Source organism: Scyliorhinus torazame, chromosome 4 (assembly GCF_047496885.1).
Source record: "Scyliorhinus torazame isolate Kashiwa2021f chromosome 4, sScyTor2.1, whole genome shotgun sequence".
Classification (NCBI taxonomy): Eukaryota; Metazoa; Chordata; class Chondrichthyes; order Carcharhiniformes; family Scyliorhinidae; genus Scyliorhinus; species Scyliorhinus torazame.
Window position 1 is genome coordinate 130,757,287 of NC_092710.1, and position 15,816 is coordinate 130,773,102.

The 15,816-nt window shown below is 50.1% G+C and overlaps 1 protein-coding gene across 1 annotated transcript in view; it reads right to left on the reverse strand.

The window, feature by feature from the left end:
• Window positions 1-4,067, reverse strand: part of LOC140410474 (CUB and sushi domain-containing protein 1-like) — a 3,392,839-nt gene extending 3,388,772 nt beyond the window's left edge. The window contains exon 1 of the mRNA XM_072498599.1: window positions 3,669-4,067. Within this exon, the coding sequence (XP_072354700.1) occupies window positions 3,669-3,858 (190 nt within the window). The 5' untranslated portion in view covers window positions 3,859-4,067. The remainder of the gene's footprint in view (window positions 1-3,668) is intronic.
• Between the last annotated feature and the right edge of the window lie 11,749 nt (window positions 4,068-15,816).

Sequence of the window (15,816 nt, forward strand, 5' to 3'; positions counted from 1 at the left end):
GACAGAGAGCAGGGTGGGGGACAGAGAGCAGGGTAGGGGGACAGAGAGCAGGTTGAGGGGAACAGAGAGCAGGGTGGGGGGACAGACAGCAGGGTGGGGGGAGGTCAGAGAGCAGGGGGGGCAGAGAGCGGGGTGGGGGCACAGAGTGCAGGGTAGGGGACAGAGAGCAGGGTGGGGGGGCAGAGAGCAGGGTGGAGGGACAGACAGCAGGGTGGGGGGACAGAGAGCAGGGTGGGGGGGACAGAGAGCAGGGTGGGGGGGACAGAGAGCAGGGTGGGGGGGACAGACAGCAGGGTGGGGGGACAGAGAGCAGGGTGGGGGGACAGACAGCAGGGTGGGTGGGGGACAGTGAGCAGGGGGGGACAGAGAGCAGGGTGGGGGGGGGCAGAGAGCAAGGTGGGGGGACAGAGAGAAGGGTGGGGGGACAGAGAGCAGGGTGGGGGGGACAGAGAGCAGGGTGGCGGGACAGAGAGCAGGGTGGGGGGACAGAGAGCAGGGTGGGGGGACAGAGAGCAGGGGGGGACAGAGAGCAGGATGGGGGGGACAGAGAGCAGGGTGGGGGGGGGACAGAGAGCAGGGTGGGGTTGAAGTCAGAGAGCAGGGTGGGGGGGACAGAGAGCAGGGTGGGGGGACAGAGAGCAGGGTGGATGGACAGAGAGCAGGGTGGGGGGGACAGAGAGCAGGACGGGGGAGACAGAGAGCAGTATGGGGTGGGGGGGGACAGTGAGCAGGATGGGGGGACAGTGAACAGGGGGCCCATTGACACTCAATGACGAGGTCTCAGTATCTCAATGCAGCCCTGGGCTTTCCCCATGTCTCTTCCCCACCGCATCCCCAACCATACACAATCGGAGAGGCAGAGTCACTCAGGTATCAGCAGGCAGCAGTTCGGTCCCCTTTCCCCTTCGGGAACAGAGAGCCGCGTTGAAGAAAAGTAGACTGTGACTCTGCCAGTGAATGGCAGGACTCCTCATTCAGTTCAGGGGATCGGGATTCGCAATGTTTACACCCGTCCCACTCCTCCACACCACCCCCTTCACTGCCTTCCAGCTGCTAACCCCAGTCACAGTTCTTACCCACATTCCCCCCATCCCCTCCCCTACCCCCACTCACCTCCTCTACCCCCACCCCCGCTCCTAACCCCATTCCCTCCCCTACCCCCACTCATCTCCTCTACTCCCAGCCCCACTCCTAATCCCCAGTCCCATCTCCTATACCCGCCCCCTCCCCTACCCCCACCCAATCCCCTACCCCATCCCCTCCCCTACCCCCATTCACCTCCTCTACCCCCAGCCCCACTCCTAATCCCCAGCCCAATCTCCTACCCCCGCCCCCTCCCCTACCGCCATCCCCGCTCCTACCCCCATCCCCTTCCCTACCCCCATCCCCGCTCCTACCCCCATCCCCTTCTCCTAACCCACATTCCTCCTCCCCCACTCCCTCCCCTACCTCCACCCCTTTCCGACCCCCACCTCCCTACCCTACCCCACATTCCCACTCTCCTACCCACATCCCCGCTCCTAACCCCATCCCCTTCCCTACCCCCACCCCCGCTCCTACCCCCATCCCACTCTCCTACCCCACATTTTCCCTCCCCCATTCCCCCCTCTACACCCACCCCCTCCCCTACCCTACCCCCACTCCCTGACGTACCACCATCCCCTACCCCCACCCCCTCTCCTACCCCTAGTCCCTCTCCTTCCCCCCTAACCTCCTCCTCCCTCCCTTACCCCCACCCCCGCTCCTACCCCCATCCCCCTCCCCTACCCCCACCCCCGCTCCTATCCCCATCCCCTTCTCCTACCCCACATTCCCTCCCACTCCCCCCTCTACACCCACCCTCTCCCCTACCCCACCCCCTCTCCTACCCCAACCCCTCCCCTACCCCACATTACCCCTCTCCTACCCCCAGCCCCTCTCCTTCCCCCCTACCCTCCCCCTCCCTCCCCTACCCCCACCCCCGCTCCTGCCCCATCCCTCTCCCCTACCCCATCCCCTTCCCTACCCCCACCCCCGCTCCTACCCCCATCCCCTTCTCCTACCCCACATTTCCCCTCCCCCACTCCCTCCTCTACACCCACCCCCTCCCCTGCCCCACACCCTCTCCTACCCCAACCCCGCCCCTACCCCACATTACCCCTCTCCTACCCCCAGCTCCCTCCCCTAACCCCCCTCCCCTACCCCCACTCCCTGACCTACCACCATCCCCTACCCCCACCCCCTCTCCTACCCCCAGCCCCTCTCCTTCCCCCCTACCCTCCTCCTCCCTCCCTTACCCCCACCCCCGCTCCTACCCCCATCCCCCTCCCCTACCCCCATCCCCTTCCCTACCCCCACCCCCGCTCCTACCCCATCCCCTTCTCCTACCCCACATTCCCTCCCACTCCCCCCTCTACACCCACCCCCTCCCCTCCCCCACCCCCTCTCCTACCCCAACCCCTCCCCTACCCCACATTACCCCTCTCCTACCCCCAGCTCCCTCCCCTAACCCCCCTACCCTACCCCCACTCCCTGACCTACCACCCTCCCCTACCCCCACCCCCTCTCTTACCCCCAGCCCCTCTCCTTCCCCCCTACCCTCCCCCTCCCTCCCTTACCCCCACCCCCGCTCCTACCCCATCCCCCTCCCCTACCCCCATCCCCTTCCCTGCCCCCACCCCCGCTCCTACCCCATCTCCTTCTCCTACCGCATTCCCCCCCCCACACCCCCCTACACCCACCCCCTCCCCTACCCCACCCCTCTATCCTACCCCAACCCCTCCCCCACATTACCCCTCTCCTACCCCCAGCTCCCTCCCCTAACCCCTACCCTACCCCCACTCCCTCCCCTACCACCCTACCCTACCCCCACCCCCTCCACTCCCAGCCTCTCCCCTTCCCCATACCCTCCCCCTCCTTCCCCTACCCCAAACCCCCCTCCCCTACCCCCACCCACTACCCTACCCCCACCCCCTCTCCTATCCGCACTCCCTCTCCTATGCCCCAACCCCTCTCCTATCCCCCAGCCCCCTCTCCTATCCTCCCACCACCTCTCCTATCCCCACCCCTTCTCCTATCCTACCCAGCTCCCCTCTCCTACCACCATCCCCAATCCTACCCCTAATAATCGCCTATCCCCCAAACCCAGCCCCATTACTCTTCCCACCTCCCTCCTTACCCCCTCCCATCCAGCATACCATGTTCCTCCCTCTCTCTCCCACCCTCCATACCCTGTACCCCTCTCTCTCCCACCCTCCATACCCTGTACCCCTCTCTCTCCCACCCTCTATACCCTGTACCCCTCTCTCTCCCACCCTCCTTACCCTGTTCCTCTCCTCTCTCCTGCCTCCCATCCACCTCCACACACCCCCCCCCCCCCCACCACTACCCGAGCTCCTGTTCCTACCCCCACTCACAGCCCTGCTTCAAAGCTGCAGCGGGGACTGAGCTGGGGAAGAAGCTGTTTGCTCCCTGAGTTGGAGAGTTCAGGGGCTGCAGCTTGCAGGGAAATGTCAAGTGCAGTGAAGGGAGAGGTGTCCACTTCTCAGGGAGCGAGGGGCGGCGTGGCGGGGCTGCTGCGAGCCTGACGGGGCTCTGGATCCGACAGATACACACTGAAGCACACAAACTATCTCTCTCCCTCCTCAGGGTGAAACCATGGGCATGTGTGAAGATCACCGCTAACTTACCGCCAGATGCAAGCATCAGCCCGACACAGCAGAGCAGTAGCAGATATCTCAGTGATGTCCCTGCCGTCATCTCCAAGAGTCCGCACACCGAAGGTTTAATCTCAACACATAGGCATCCAGCTTCACACGGCGGCACCAGTCGGACCATACTGGGGATGCCAGGGCTTCTCATGGTTGGCTGGCACATCATGGAAGGGGTGTACAGAGAACATATATATATATATATATTTGTATACGTGTCTTGCAGAGATACACAGAGGCCAGCGCAGGAGAGAGGTTTCAAATCCGTCTGGGTGAAATCCGGCACAGCTCAAGCCTCACAGCAAACCTCGAGAGGGAGATAGACTAGTTCGGTGTGTGAGTGTGAGTGAGCGTGTGTGAGAGAGAGGCAGAGAGCAGAGCAAAGCGGAGCCCGGCTCTCTGGAACCAACCAGTTGGACTCGACCAATTTCACACGCACAAGGGGAAGCAGCTTTCTCCAGCAAACACTCGCCCCATCCCAGCCCCACAGATAGCCAGCACTGTGCCCCCACCCCTTTCCCCAGTGACTCCACACTTCATGCAATCGACGTCCAGGGGTTTCTCAAGGGACACCCCCCCCCCCCCCCCCCCCACCCCCCACCTCCTCTCCCGCTTGGAGACAGGCAGACCATTTCCCACACACCACTCTTCTCCTCTGGGTAACAAAGTGTTGCCTCTTTTAACCCCAATTCGCCACATTTCAAAGTTTAGTTGAAAATTTCAACCCCCCCAAAAAAAAAATCAGACTACCCCCCCCCCCCCCCCACACACACACACACAGATTGGGGAGGGGAAATCAAAACTTTTGCAGCCCCCTTTTTTGCAGGAGGAATCTGCAGTGCACACTGGTGCCTTGTGTGTCCGAGTTCTGATTTATTGACTCGTATTCCTCACTTATTCAATTCTGGGTTGTCTGGAATGGGGTCCATGAATATCACTTTATGTAACAAGCGTGCGGTTCTGAAAGGACAGCGACTGACATTTGAATTGCCTGACAGGGGAATGCACATCAGCACTGGGATAGGATATAAAGACTGGAAGAGGATTGTTGCAACTCCAGAACGAGTACACGCGCACATGAGTGCAAAGAGGGAGGGGGTGGTGGGGGACGGAAAACAGGAAACTTTAGCAGGCTGTTTGACAAAATGCGCAAAAAGAAATCCCTTTATATATATATATAAAATCAAAGCAAATGTGTAGCTTTGCTGCCATCCAGCGGCTGTGGCGGGCAATGCCCAGAGAGGCAGCAGTGTGTGTGGAGAGAGAGTGTGAGTGACTGTGAGAGGCTCAGCAATCTCATGGCGTGCTGAGCATCATGATGGCACGGGGAGGCGAGCGGGAGAGCGAGGGGAAGGAAGCTGGCCGCCCGGTGCCGCGCTCTCACTCTTTGGGCAAAAGGGCGTGCGTATGGCCGGCAGTTCGGGAATGGAAGTGCCCCCATCCCCTCCTCCGGCGGGTCGATCCGGTCAAGGTTACGGGGACCAGAGTCCCGCCTGATGGTTCAAATCCCCCGCACCACCGCCAGGGTCTCCTGACAGGATTGGCGCCTGCTCTCAGCGGGGGCTCGGGGAGCGGGATGGAGCTCCCGCCGCCAGGCTGAAGCGCCCCCTGTGTGCAACAGGCTTCCTGTGATGTTGGGGTGCGGATCCGGGGAGTGAGCTTGGACAGCAGAGAAAGTTCCAGTGTCAGATAAATCACAAGTTAGGGCGGGACGTTTTTGTTGTTGAAATTTCAGGGATTTGTGCGAGACTTTACCCCAGGATGGCATCCGAAGAGATGGACAGATACCAAAACCAATCGTATACTTGTCATGATTTTTAAAACAGAAATGGACTATATTTCATTGAACTACCTCACAACATGTAATGTAAAATGTTGGAAATCTATCAGCATCTGAAAGAGGCTGAAGTGGATCATTGAACCTCCCTCACCACCCCCCCCCAAGACTGTTCTGCCCTTTGAGTGGATCATAGCTGATCTGCCCCAACCACCACCACCATCCCACACACACCTTTGCCCCTTTTCCCTTGACGCCCTCAATACAAATCTATCGACCTCAAGTCTTCAAAGTTACAATTCAATCCTGCATTCATAACCTCTTACTTGGGGGGGGGGGGGGGGGGGGAGCAGGATTCTCCTGCCTTTTTAAGTGAAACAGAAATACTACCTTCTGTACACACTCTTAAATAGTCTCACTACAACCGTAGGATGTTTTGCCTTTTCATTCTCGATCCCTGGCCGGAGGAAACAGGTTCCCTCGACCCTATCAAATCCTTTGAGCAGTTTAGACACTTGGATCAGTTCACCCCTCAGTCTTCTATTCATAAAAGAAATGAGTGCAAGCCAAAATTTATGCAACACATTTAGATAGGTTATTGCTTCTGGCCTAGCCTCTCGTCACAAGTCTCTTTTTTCCACCCCACCAGATGCTTGATGAACTGTTGTTGTGATGCAGGTTATAATTCTGATTCACAGCATGGTTGTTATTTTTACCTCTTCTTTTTTTAGCTGCAATAAAAGTATTTTGGAAGCTACCGGCCCCCGTAATGGGGAGGGATGGAGGGCCCCCTCGAGGGGGAGTTAGGCGATTAGACATTAAATGTACTACAGCCTCATAACCGGCAGTAAATCTCTTCGGCAGTACTGTAGGAGAGTTGTCATAATGCTCCGAAGACTGTTGATGGCGCGGTTTTGGAATCTCATCAACGTGCCAGAGTCCACTGCGAAGGAATTCACTGGGGTCCCTCATAGCTGCAGCTCCAGCAGAACCAATGGAAAAGGGTTGATCCTGTGAAAACTAGATAAAACAAAATCCATCAAAAGAACTAAGACACTGGCATTTTCTTTCATCTAAAATCAAGAAAAACTCGAGAAGAGAAAGGAAGAAAAATATAGCAGGTGTCCATTTTAATTTCTTTTTGTAAAAACTGCATGAATGTTACCCGTCAGAATCAAATCCTCTCTATCCCTGTGAATAGCTACTTTAAATAGGTGCCTTCAAGTAAAACAGAAGCTTCATCATAGCGAATGTTATTAAAGTCAAATCTTATTGTAATAGCCTTGGTTCTAGTGAGTCTCCGCTGACTAACATATGACAAATGGCCTATTTAAGTCTATGGATATAAAGCACCAAAAGTATTTTACAGTGAGTATCCAGTTGGGTAAACAGATTAGCAGGACTCAGAATGATTTGTAATTCATTTTTCTCTACTCTTTTGTGTTTTGATCCTTGCTTTTGCCTTCCAGTCGCCTCAGAGCCTGTACGATTCCCCAGTTGACAGGGTGGGCTGCCAGTGTCCTCCAGGCCCACCGCTTGCAAGCAGATACTGGGAGTTGGTCACGACTGGCCCGGGTGTGACCTGGATGCTGATTTTCCTGCTGATGTTGAATCACCCAGCTTCCCGCTGCTATCCCACTGACAGTGTGACCAATGTCAAGAACATAATGAGCAGGGAACTTTCAACACCATTATAATGATCCACTCTAGGTTTGTGCACTCGCAAGATGTGCTATCATTACAAAATGCATCCTATACCTGCCTTAACAGTAGAAGAGTTTCTACATTAGCGCCATAACACAAGGTTATCAGAGTTGTCTAATCTGCACTCCCATTAGCAAAATTCCACATTGGGGACAGAGTCTCCCAGTTTTGAGGCCTGATGATGATAAAGTTGGTGAGCAACTGTGTACTCCTCTGAGGGCCTATTACTGTTGCTGGCAGCTGGCAATTGCTTTGCAGCACATTTCAGTGCTTCAATACCCCGTGCACCCATTTTAATAAAAAATAGATACTTTTAAATCAGTTTTAGGCCAATGATCACTAAAGGATTTTCTCATTATCATGTCCTCAGCCCAACCACTTTTAGCTTCATCCATTAATTTTTCCTTTGACATAAGATCAGAAATGGGGATGTTCACCAATGATTTTTGTTTTAATTTATTCCCGGGACCTGAGCATCACCGATGAGGCCAGCATTTGTTGCCCTCACTTAATTGCCCTTGAGAAGGTGGTGGTGAGAAGTTGCCTTGAACCGCTGCAGTCCATGTGCTGTAAGTACATCCACAGTGCTGTTAGAGAGGCAGTTCCTGGATTTTGACACAGCAACAGTGAAAGAACAGTGATGTAGTTCCAAGTCAGGATGGTGAATGACTTGGAAGAAAACCTGCAGGTGGTGGTATTCCATGTGTCTGCTGCCCTTGTCTTTTGGGGTGTGAAAGATTTCTACTATTCGGTTACCCGTAGCACTCTGCGATTACTGGAACTCAGTAGAAATTTAAGTTAAACCTTCTCAGGTGCCAACAGGAATTGTTTTATTTGTCTTCCATTGATTGCAATTTGAAAGTCATTTAAAAGGCAATCCGTAGACAATTTGAAGCTTTCAAAGAATCACAGACATTATCTTCTTGCTTAGGCAAACAGCTCAACAATAACTTTTAAAAGAGTCAAAGTCTGAAAATGAAATATAAAAAAGAGAGAGAGAGAGAGAGCTAATCTTCAGCTTCAAACCATAAAAACAAAAACTAACAAACTACCCACAAAAACCTACCCTACCAATCTAACTAAAAAACTAATCTACAACTGAACTCATCTAAAACTCAAAACCTCAAAATGGCGGGCTGAAACTTCTTCAGTTATACCCTTTCATATCTGTCTTAAGTCATCTAATCACACCCCAATATAATCTTAATTGGTTTGGGTTAGACTCAAACTTATTTGATTTGACGGCAAGCCGTCCATCTTCAATATGTAACATTACTTCTAATTGTTGCATATCTGCATACTTGTGTATGTTAAGGAATGCGATATTCTGCATTATCTTTACCAGCAAAAAACTGGTTTTATGCTGGCTTGGCTATTGTAACAATGGAGACTTCATGTAATCTCTTCATGCAATGCTGGACAATGATTTGCAAAATGTCGAGAAATGAAATGAAAATCGCTTATTGTCACAAGTAGGCTTCAAATGAAGTTACTGTGAAAAGCCCCTAGTCGCCACATTCTGGCGCCTGTCCGGGGAGGCTGTTACAGGAATCAAACCGTGTTGCTGACCTGCCTTTGTCTGCTTACAAAGTCAGCGATTTAGCCCTGTGCTAAGTTGGAATCAAATATATATTTGATTCAATGTTTTATAAACTGTCCATTAAAATGTTTCAGCCTTATAAGTTATGGAATGTGGTTCACGCTGTAATCACTAATGGCCCAAAAAGAGAACAATAGAGCTTTTAAGTTACTGGACTCTTGTCACCTCATTGCCATGGAATTCAGCCCTTGTCCTTGAGTTAAAAGTGTTCGTTTTATCAGACTTCGGTGTTACTTTAAAACTATGTAAAATGAATTTGCAGAATATGTGTCTCTTCAATCCTTAATTTAAAACTGGGGCTTAATATTTATGCTTAAACAGCTATCTTTTACCAATATTAGTTGTATCAGAAATACCTGGCTTCTACAGGGTGGCAGAGGTCTTGGGTTTGGAAGGTGTTGTCAAACGAGTCTTGGTGAGTTGCAGCAGTGCATCTTGTAAATGGTACACATTGCTGCTACCATGCGTCGATGGTGGAGGAAATGACTGCTGAAGCCAATCAAGCAGGCTGGTTTGGCCTTGGTGGCGTCAATCTTCTGAACATTGATGGAGCTGCACTCATCCAGGCAAGGGGAGAGCATTCCATTTCACTCCTGGCTTGTGTCATGTCGATGGTGGACAGGCTTTGTGGAGTCAAGAGGTGAGTTACTCACCAAAGGATTCTCAGCCTCTAACCTGCTCTTGTAGCCACAGTATTTATATGGCTGACCCAGTTCAGTTTCTGTCCATAGTAACCCCCAGGGTGTTGATGATGGGGAATTCAGTGATGGTAATGCCACTGAATGTCAAGAGAAGATGGTTAGGTTCTCACTTGTTGGAGACGGTCATTGCCTGTCACTTGAGAGGGGCAAATGTTACTTGCCACTTATCATCCCAAAACTGAATTTTGTCCATGTCTTGGCTGCACAGGGACACCATCTGCTTCAGTATCTGAGGAGTTGTAAATGATACTGACCACTGTACATGAGTGATCCAGAAGCCTGCATAATGTCCTGGGGGTATAAGTTCAAATATCACTATGGCTGCGGTGAAGGGGGACGGAGTTGGGGGGGGGAGAGTTTAAATTCAATTAATAAATACATCTGGAAGGAATAATTAACAATGATGATCATGAAAGTACAGGAACATCATAAAAACCCATCTGTTTCCTTAATATCCTTTAAGAAACCTGGCATCCTTATTTCGTCTGGCTTACATGTGATTTCTGACCACAGCCACGTGATTGACTCATGTTACCTGTAAGACAACACAAGCCATTCAGTTGCATAAAACCACTACAATGAAGTGAAATTAGAATAAGACCAGATTGACCACACAGCATGACCTGGGCGCCAAAACTGTCAAAGGCACACCCTGCCCAGTCCACCCAGGAAAGTCTTTCTCAATAATGTTGTGGTGGACTTCTTCAAAGTCACAGATACACACTGTTTTATCAGTACAGAGAACATTGTTTAATTTCCAATTTTGTATTATTAAACCTTTCACCCAAAAGCAAGACTGCTATCTCCTCCTATCTAGAGATTATCCATTCTGCTAACAAGTAAACATATTTGCTGGTGAGCTCTGCTGATCTCAGTTCCTTGAGATGTGTAAAGTTCAATAGTTCTAAGCATTTAACTAGCATGTGCTAATTTACTGTAATGCAGGGGCGTTAGATCTAACCTCCCTTTTACTAAATCTGTTAATTCACCCTAACAATAACATCTGGGGACTTTTGCCAAAATTAGAAGAGCTGTTCCAAAGATTAATCAAATTGCATAGCCATACTCACCCAATCATATTTTATAGTGAATGACCTAGACTCCTCCATCACTATCCTTGGATATATCCTGTCACACTGTCATATGGACTCAGCCAAGGAGGCAGCACCATGTTTTATAATTCCAGAGTATAGGAATGAGATAGAGAATCTGGTGAACTGGTGCGACGACAATAATCTCTCCCTCAATGTCAACAAAACAAAGGAGATTGTCATCGACTTCACGAAGCATAGTGGAGAACATGCCCCTATCTACATCAATGGGAACGAAGTAGAAAGGGTCGAGACCTTCAGGTATTTAGGTGTCCAGATCACCAACAATCTGTCCTGGTCCCCCCATGTTGACACTATAGTTATGAAAGCCCACCAACGACTCTACTTTCTCAGAATACGAAGGAAATTTGGCACGTCAGCGACGACTCTCACCAACGTTTTATGGATGCACCATAGAAAGCATTCTTTCCAGTTGTATCACAGCTTGGTATGGATCCTGCTTTGCCCAAGACCGCAGGAAACTACAAAAGCTTGTGTATGTAGCCCAATCCATCACGTAAACCAGCCTCCCATCTGCCTATAATTCCCGCTGCCTCGGAAAGGCAGCCAGCATAATTAAGGGCCCCAAGGACCCCGGACATATTCTCTTCCACCTTCTTCCATCAGGAAAAAGATACAAAGGTTTGAGGTCACGTACCAACCAACTCGAGAACAGCTTCTTCCCTGCTGACATCAGATTTTTGATTGGACATACCTCGTATTAAGTTGATATTTTCTTTCCACCCTAGCTATGACTGTAACTGAGATTCTGCAGTCTCTCCTTCTTTCCGGTCTGTGTTGTCTGTACAGCATGCAAAAAACAATACTTTTCACTGTAAACTGTTGTTAATTGTGTTTCTCTTTATTTGGCTCTGAAGATGGCGGCCAATATGGTCGCCTCCCTTAATTCTAATTAAGTTTTGCTCTAGAGTTTTTCCTATCGGAATACTCTCTTTTAAAATTTGGAACGAGGGGTACTAAGGCGGTGCTGTAAACATGGGTACGGCTTTCGCTATTTTCCGGACTACAAACTCCCGACAGTTTTACGCAACAAAATCTATCAGTTTTACCTCATAGCCCTGTTAGTTACGCATGCATTAACACACTTCCGAATTATGAGGATTGATCAGAACTGCTTGAACACATGTGTTTTTTTCTGTTCCCAATCGGATTCTAATTCAAATCTTTGGGTTCTCCCAGAGTGGTTAGGCCACTTCTAAATCGCGTACCATCAGGATGTCGCCAGTAATGTGTTGCTAACTTTTGGTTGGCTCTTAAATGATGCCTGTTGTATCTTTCCTTAATTTGCTCTGTTTCTATAACCTTTGCTCTAGAGTCGCCAGGTATCTTTATGATACCGCCACGAGGTTCAAGTTCAAGTACTGATCAATAACTCAACACACCAATTAGTCAGATTCAAATCAAAACACATTTATAATACACAGTAAATCACTACTCATGCATAAACTCTACTTTCTAGACTTCTCTATCACTAAAAGGCCTATACTTAGCTTCGGAATTGGCCCACCAGGTCAGGGGAACAAATGGCCTTTTGTTCGATCTGAGTCTGCAGGATTCAAAAGCTGGTATGGACTGGTAGCTAGGAACACCTATCTCGTAGCGTGCGTTGACTGGAGACTTACTTGGTTGATGCGGCAGCTTGGGCAGTTCACTCTCAAGGGTTTATTCGCGTTGCTGAGTGACCCTGTCAAGAAGGACGATTTGAACTTGGGGATTCTATTTTATAGTCCCCAGGGGCTTCTCGCCCCTTTGGGCGGACCCCGTACCTGGTTCCAAGTGATTGGACTATGTTACGATCACTTGGATCGATTTCTCCAATACTGGAGTTGTTCCCTGATCGCTGGGCGGTCCCTGAGTGTCCTTTGGCCTTCCTTTGTCTTCGTTCCTGCTGGCGCCGAGGATCTGGCTTGGCCTTATTCACCTTACATGTTTCCATTGTACCTGGGGATCGCTCATTAGTATGCAGATGGCTGTGAGTTTCAGTGCTGTCTGGGCTTTTGCAAGTTCTAACACACAGGATTTCTGTACTTGCTAGTTTTTGCCTGTGTTGGCTGAATTTCCCTGTAGTCTTTGCAGACCTCCATTTTAAGTCAGGAAGTGGCCAACCCAGATGGCTACACTCCCTCCTTGTGATCCCTAACGTGAAGCGTGAAGGATCACATAACTGCGTTGTCTTCATTCCCTGACCCAGCGAGCACTCTTCCATGGCCTCTACACTGACCATAGCTATGCAATAAATTTTTAACTAACATTCTAAGTGGCGCTATGTCATAAAGGGGCATGCATTACAAAATTTAAAAAACGGTACCTCTAACTATCCTCAATAAACTACACTCACTCAAACATTCAATCATACTAACTTCCTAACAATACAAAAATAAAAGCAGCATTCACATTTTTCCTGGCTTGGCAGTCAAGCACAGGGTTGTACAATCTTTCCGTCGTAAATTAAACTTTTTTTTAAAATTTACAAAAAGAACTCAAACGAATGTCCTTTATTATAGATCGAGGGGTTCGGGGTCCTGGTGATAACCGAACATAGGGGATCTTATCCTGTATACCGGGGTGCGAGCGGGTAGGCTCTCCTTCTCCATTTCCTCTTGCGGATAGTCTGCACGATGCTGCAGAGTATCGCCAATGCTAATATGATTCGACTACGTAGGAAAGGGAGTACCATGTTATGAGCTTATCACACCATGATGGTGTGGTGTTGCCTGTTACTAGGCTCTGGGTGCTATGGGGAAGTGAATCATTAACGGCCGGGGGGGGGGGTTCGTGGGGTCAGTGGGTTCGCGTTCGCGCGCAACCAAATACACATTATAATGGTGGTTATCAAAACGGAGGATGTCCTCATTGTTTTTTTTTCTCTTCTCTTTTCTTTCCTTTGGGCTTCTGGAGTTCTGCGGGATCAACCATAGTTTCTGTTACTATTTTGGTTAATATCTCGTATGTTAGTGTGTCTGTCCTTTAGTGCCAATTTCCCTTTACAATTTGTCACCATGTGTGACTCCCTCATTTGAAATTTTTTTTTTTAAATTTTCAAACCGAATATTCAGGACAAGGCACACTTAAAAATACTGAACCAGTGCGAGCCGTCTCGCAGGCTGTGCGATTTACCATCCAAATGTTTGAGGATGTAAATAGCATAGGGATGGCAACCTAAGGGTTGCCGGAAAACAAAACAAAACTTTTTGAACCAAAAGTGCCAAAATGAGGTGCGTAAGGGCCGCGACGGGTAAGAATTGGATGGAATCCCCGGGTAGGACGGTTACCAATGCCGTGTGTGCTCTACCCGAGCGTAGCTGACCAGAGGGGGGGTCCTCAGGCAGGGTGGAGACCAATGCCGTTTCTCCACTGCCTGAGCAACCGGCAAGAACGGGCAAAAATGTAGTCATTGTGGGGGGTTGCCATCAAGGTTCCACCTTTGAACCAGAAGAGCAGTTATGAACGGGGGCTGGCAAGCTCTCAGCGGTTTCTGCCGACAAATATGGCGTGGGGCCATGGAAATTTTTTTTACGATCTTACATACAACACATAACAGTAACAAACAAACATTGAACAACATGCTGCAGGTTCCATCAGAAAGGACACCGTGTTTTTTTCTCAAGCGGTTCCTTTTAAAACATCATCTGGACACCTCAGTTATCGGTTGCGAACAGGGTCGCAAAGGGGTTCTCGCTTGGGGTGTCAGACTCAAAGTCACCCTCTTCTCCCGGATGCCATACTCTCGAATGTATAAGGGCTGATAGGGCTGCATGGTGCGATTTGGGGTCCATCTCGTCGTTCCGGACGAGCCTGTCTTGTCACGGTGCCAAAACGTTGTATCTAATTCTGTGGGGACAGAGTCGGGGTCGTAATCGTAGGGCGGTGGTCTTTGGTGGGGTTTGTTGAGGAATGTGATGAGGAAGGGATCACTCGAATCGTGTTCAGATTCGCTGGGTGTGGGTCCTGTTGCATGGGGATAGTAGGGAGCGTGCTGTGGCTATTGTCTGTGTCACAGTCGCTGTCTCTGCTGCTGCTGTCTGTGGACGTTCCTGGGCGGAGTCTATAGTTCAGGGGTGGAGCCGAGTGTGAGTCCGTGGATGGGGTGGACGTGTTGGGGGAGGGTAGGGATACGTTGGCTGTGGGCGGGGCGTGGTCTGCTGCGTCGAGCATGACGCGATGTGCGTGGGTAGACTGTGGGCCATATGCCTTAAGCTGGTTAATATGGAACCACGCAGTCTTTCCGTTGGGGTACTTAATTTTATAGATGGAGGGGCTTACTTTGTCCGCAATGGAGTACGGACCCGAATATTTAGGTGACAGGAATGTGCTGGGGTTGTATATGGAGAGCATGACCTGCTGTCCTACCTCAAACTCAGTCGCATGCACTGTCTTGTCGAAACAGGCCTTGCTCTGTTTCTTTCTTGCGCCTAATCTTACTGCGGCTGCTAGCTGAGCCATTTTCACATTTTCAACTAACTGTTTGACTGCGTTCTCGTGTGTGAAGGCCGTCACTTCGGGGCTGGTCAAGTCCAATCCTAATAAAAATTCTGTGCCTTTCATGGGGCGTCCGGTCATGAGAGTGTGTGGGATGTAACCTGTGGATGTTGAAATAATATTTCTCAAAAACATCAGCGCAAAAGGGAGGACTGAATCCCAAGTGGTGTTGTTTTGTTGGACCATTTTTCTGAGGGTGGCTTTTAGGGTCCGATTCATGCGCTCCACGATACCACTAGACTGGGGGTGCTATGCGATGTGGAATTTTTGGGTAATGCCAAATATCGTGAGGACGTTTTTCATGACACGTCCCGTAAAATGGGAACCTTGGTCGGATTCAATGCTGCGTGGGAGTCCCCATCTCGTAAAGATGTGGTGGGTTAATATCTTTGTGGTGGTCTTTGCCGTGTTCGTTCTGGATGGGAATGCCTCTACCCATTTCGTAAAAGTGTCTATGACAACTAATACGTACTTGTAACCATTCCTGCAAGGGGGCAATGATCCTATAAAATCGATCTGGAGGTTAGTCCAGGGGCCATTAACAGGGCGGGTGAGACTAAGTTAAGCTTTCTTTGCGTATCTGTCCGAATTGTTCTGGGCACAGATAAGGCAATTCTCAACGTAGTGCGTTACATCTTCTTTTAAACTGGGCCACCAACAGAGCTGCCTGAGGTTGGCTGTAGTGGGATGTCCATGACTGTCATGGAATAAACAAATAAGTTGATTCCTGTCCTGTTCAGGAACCACATAAAGG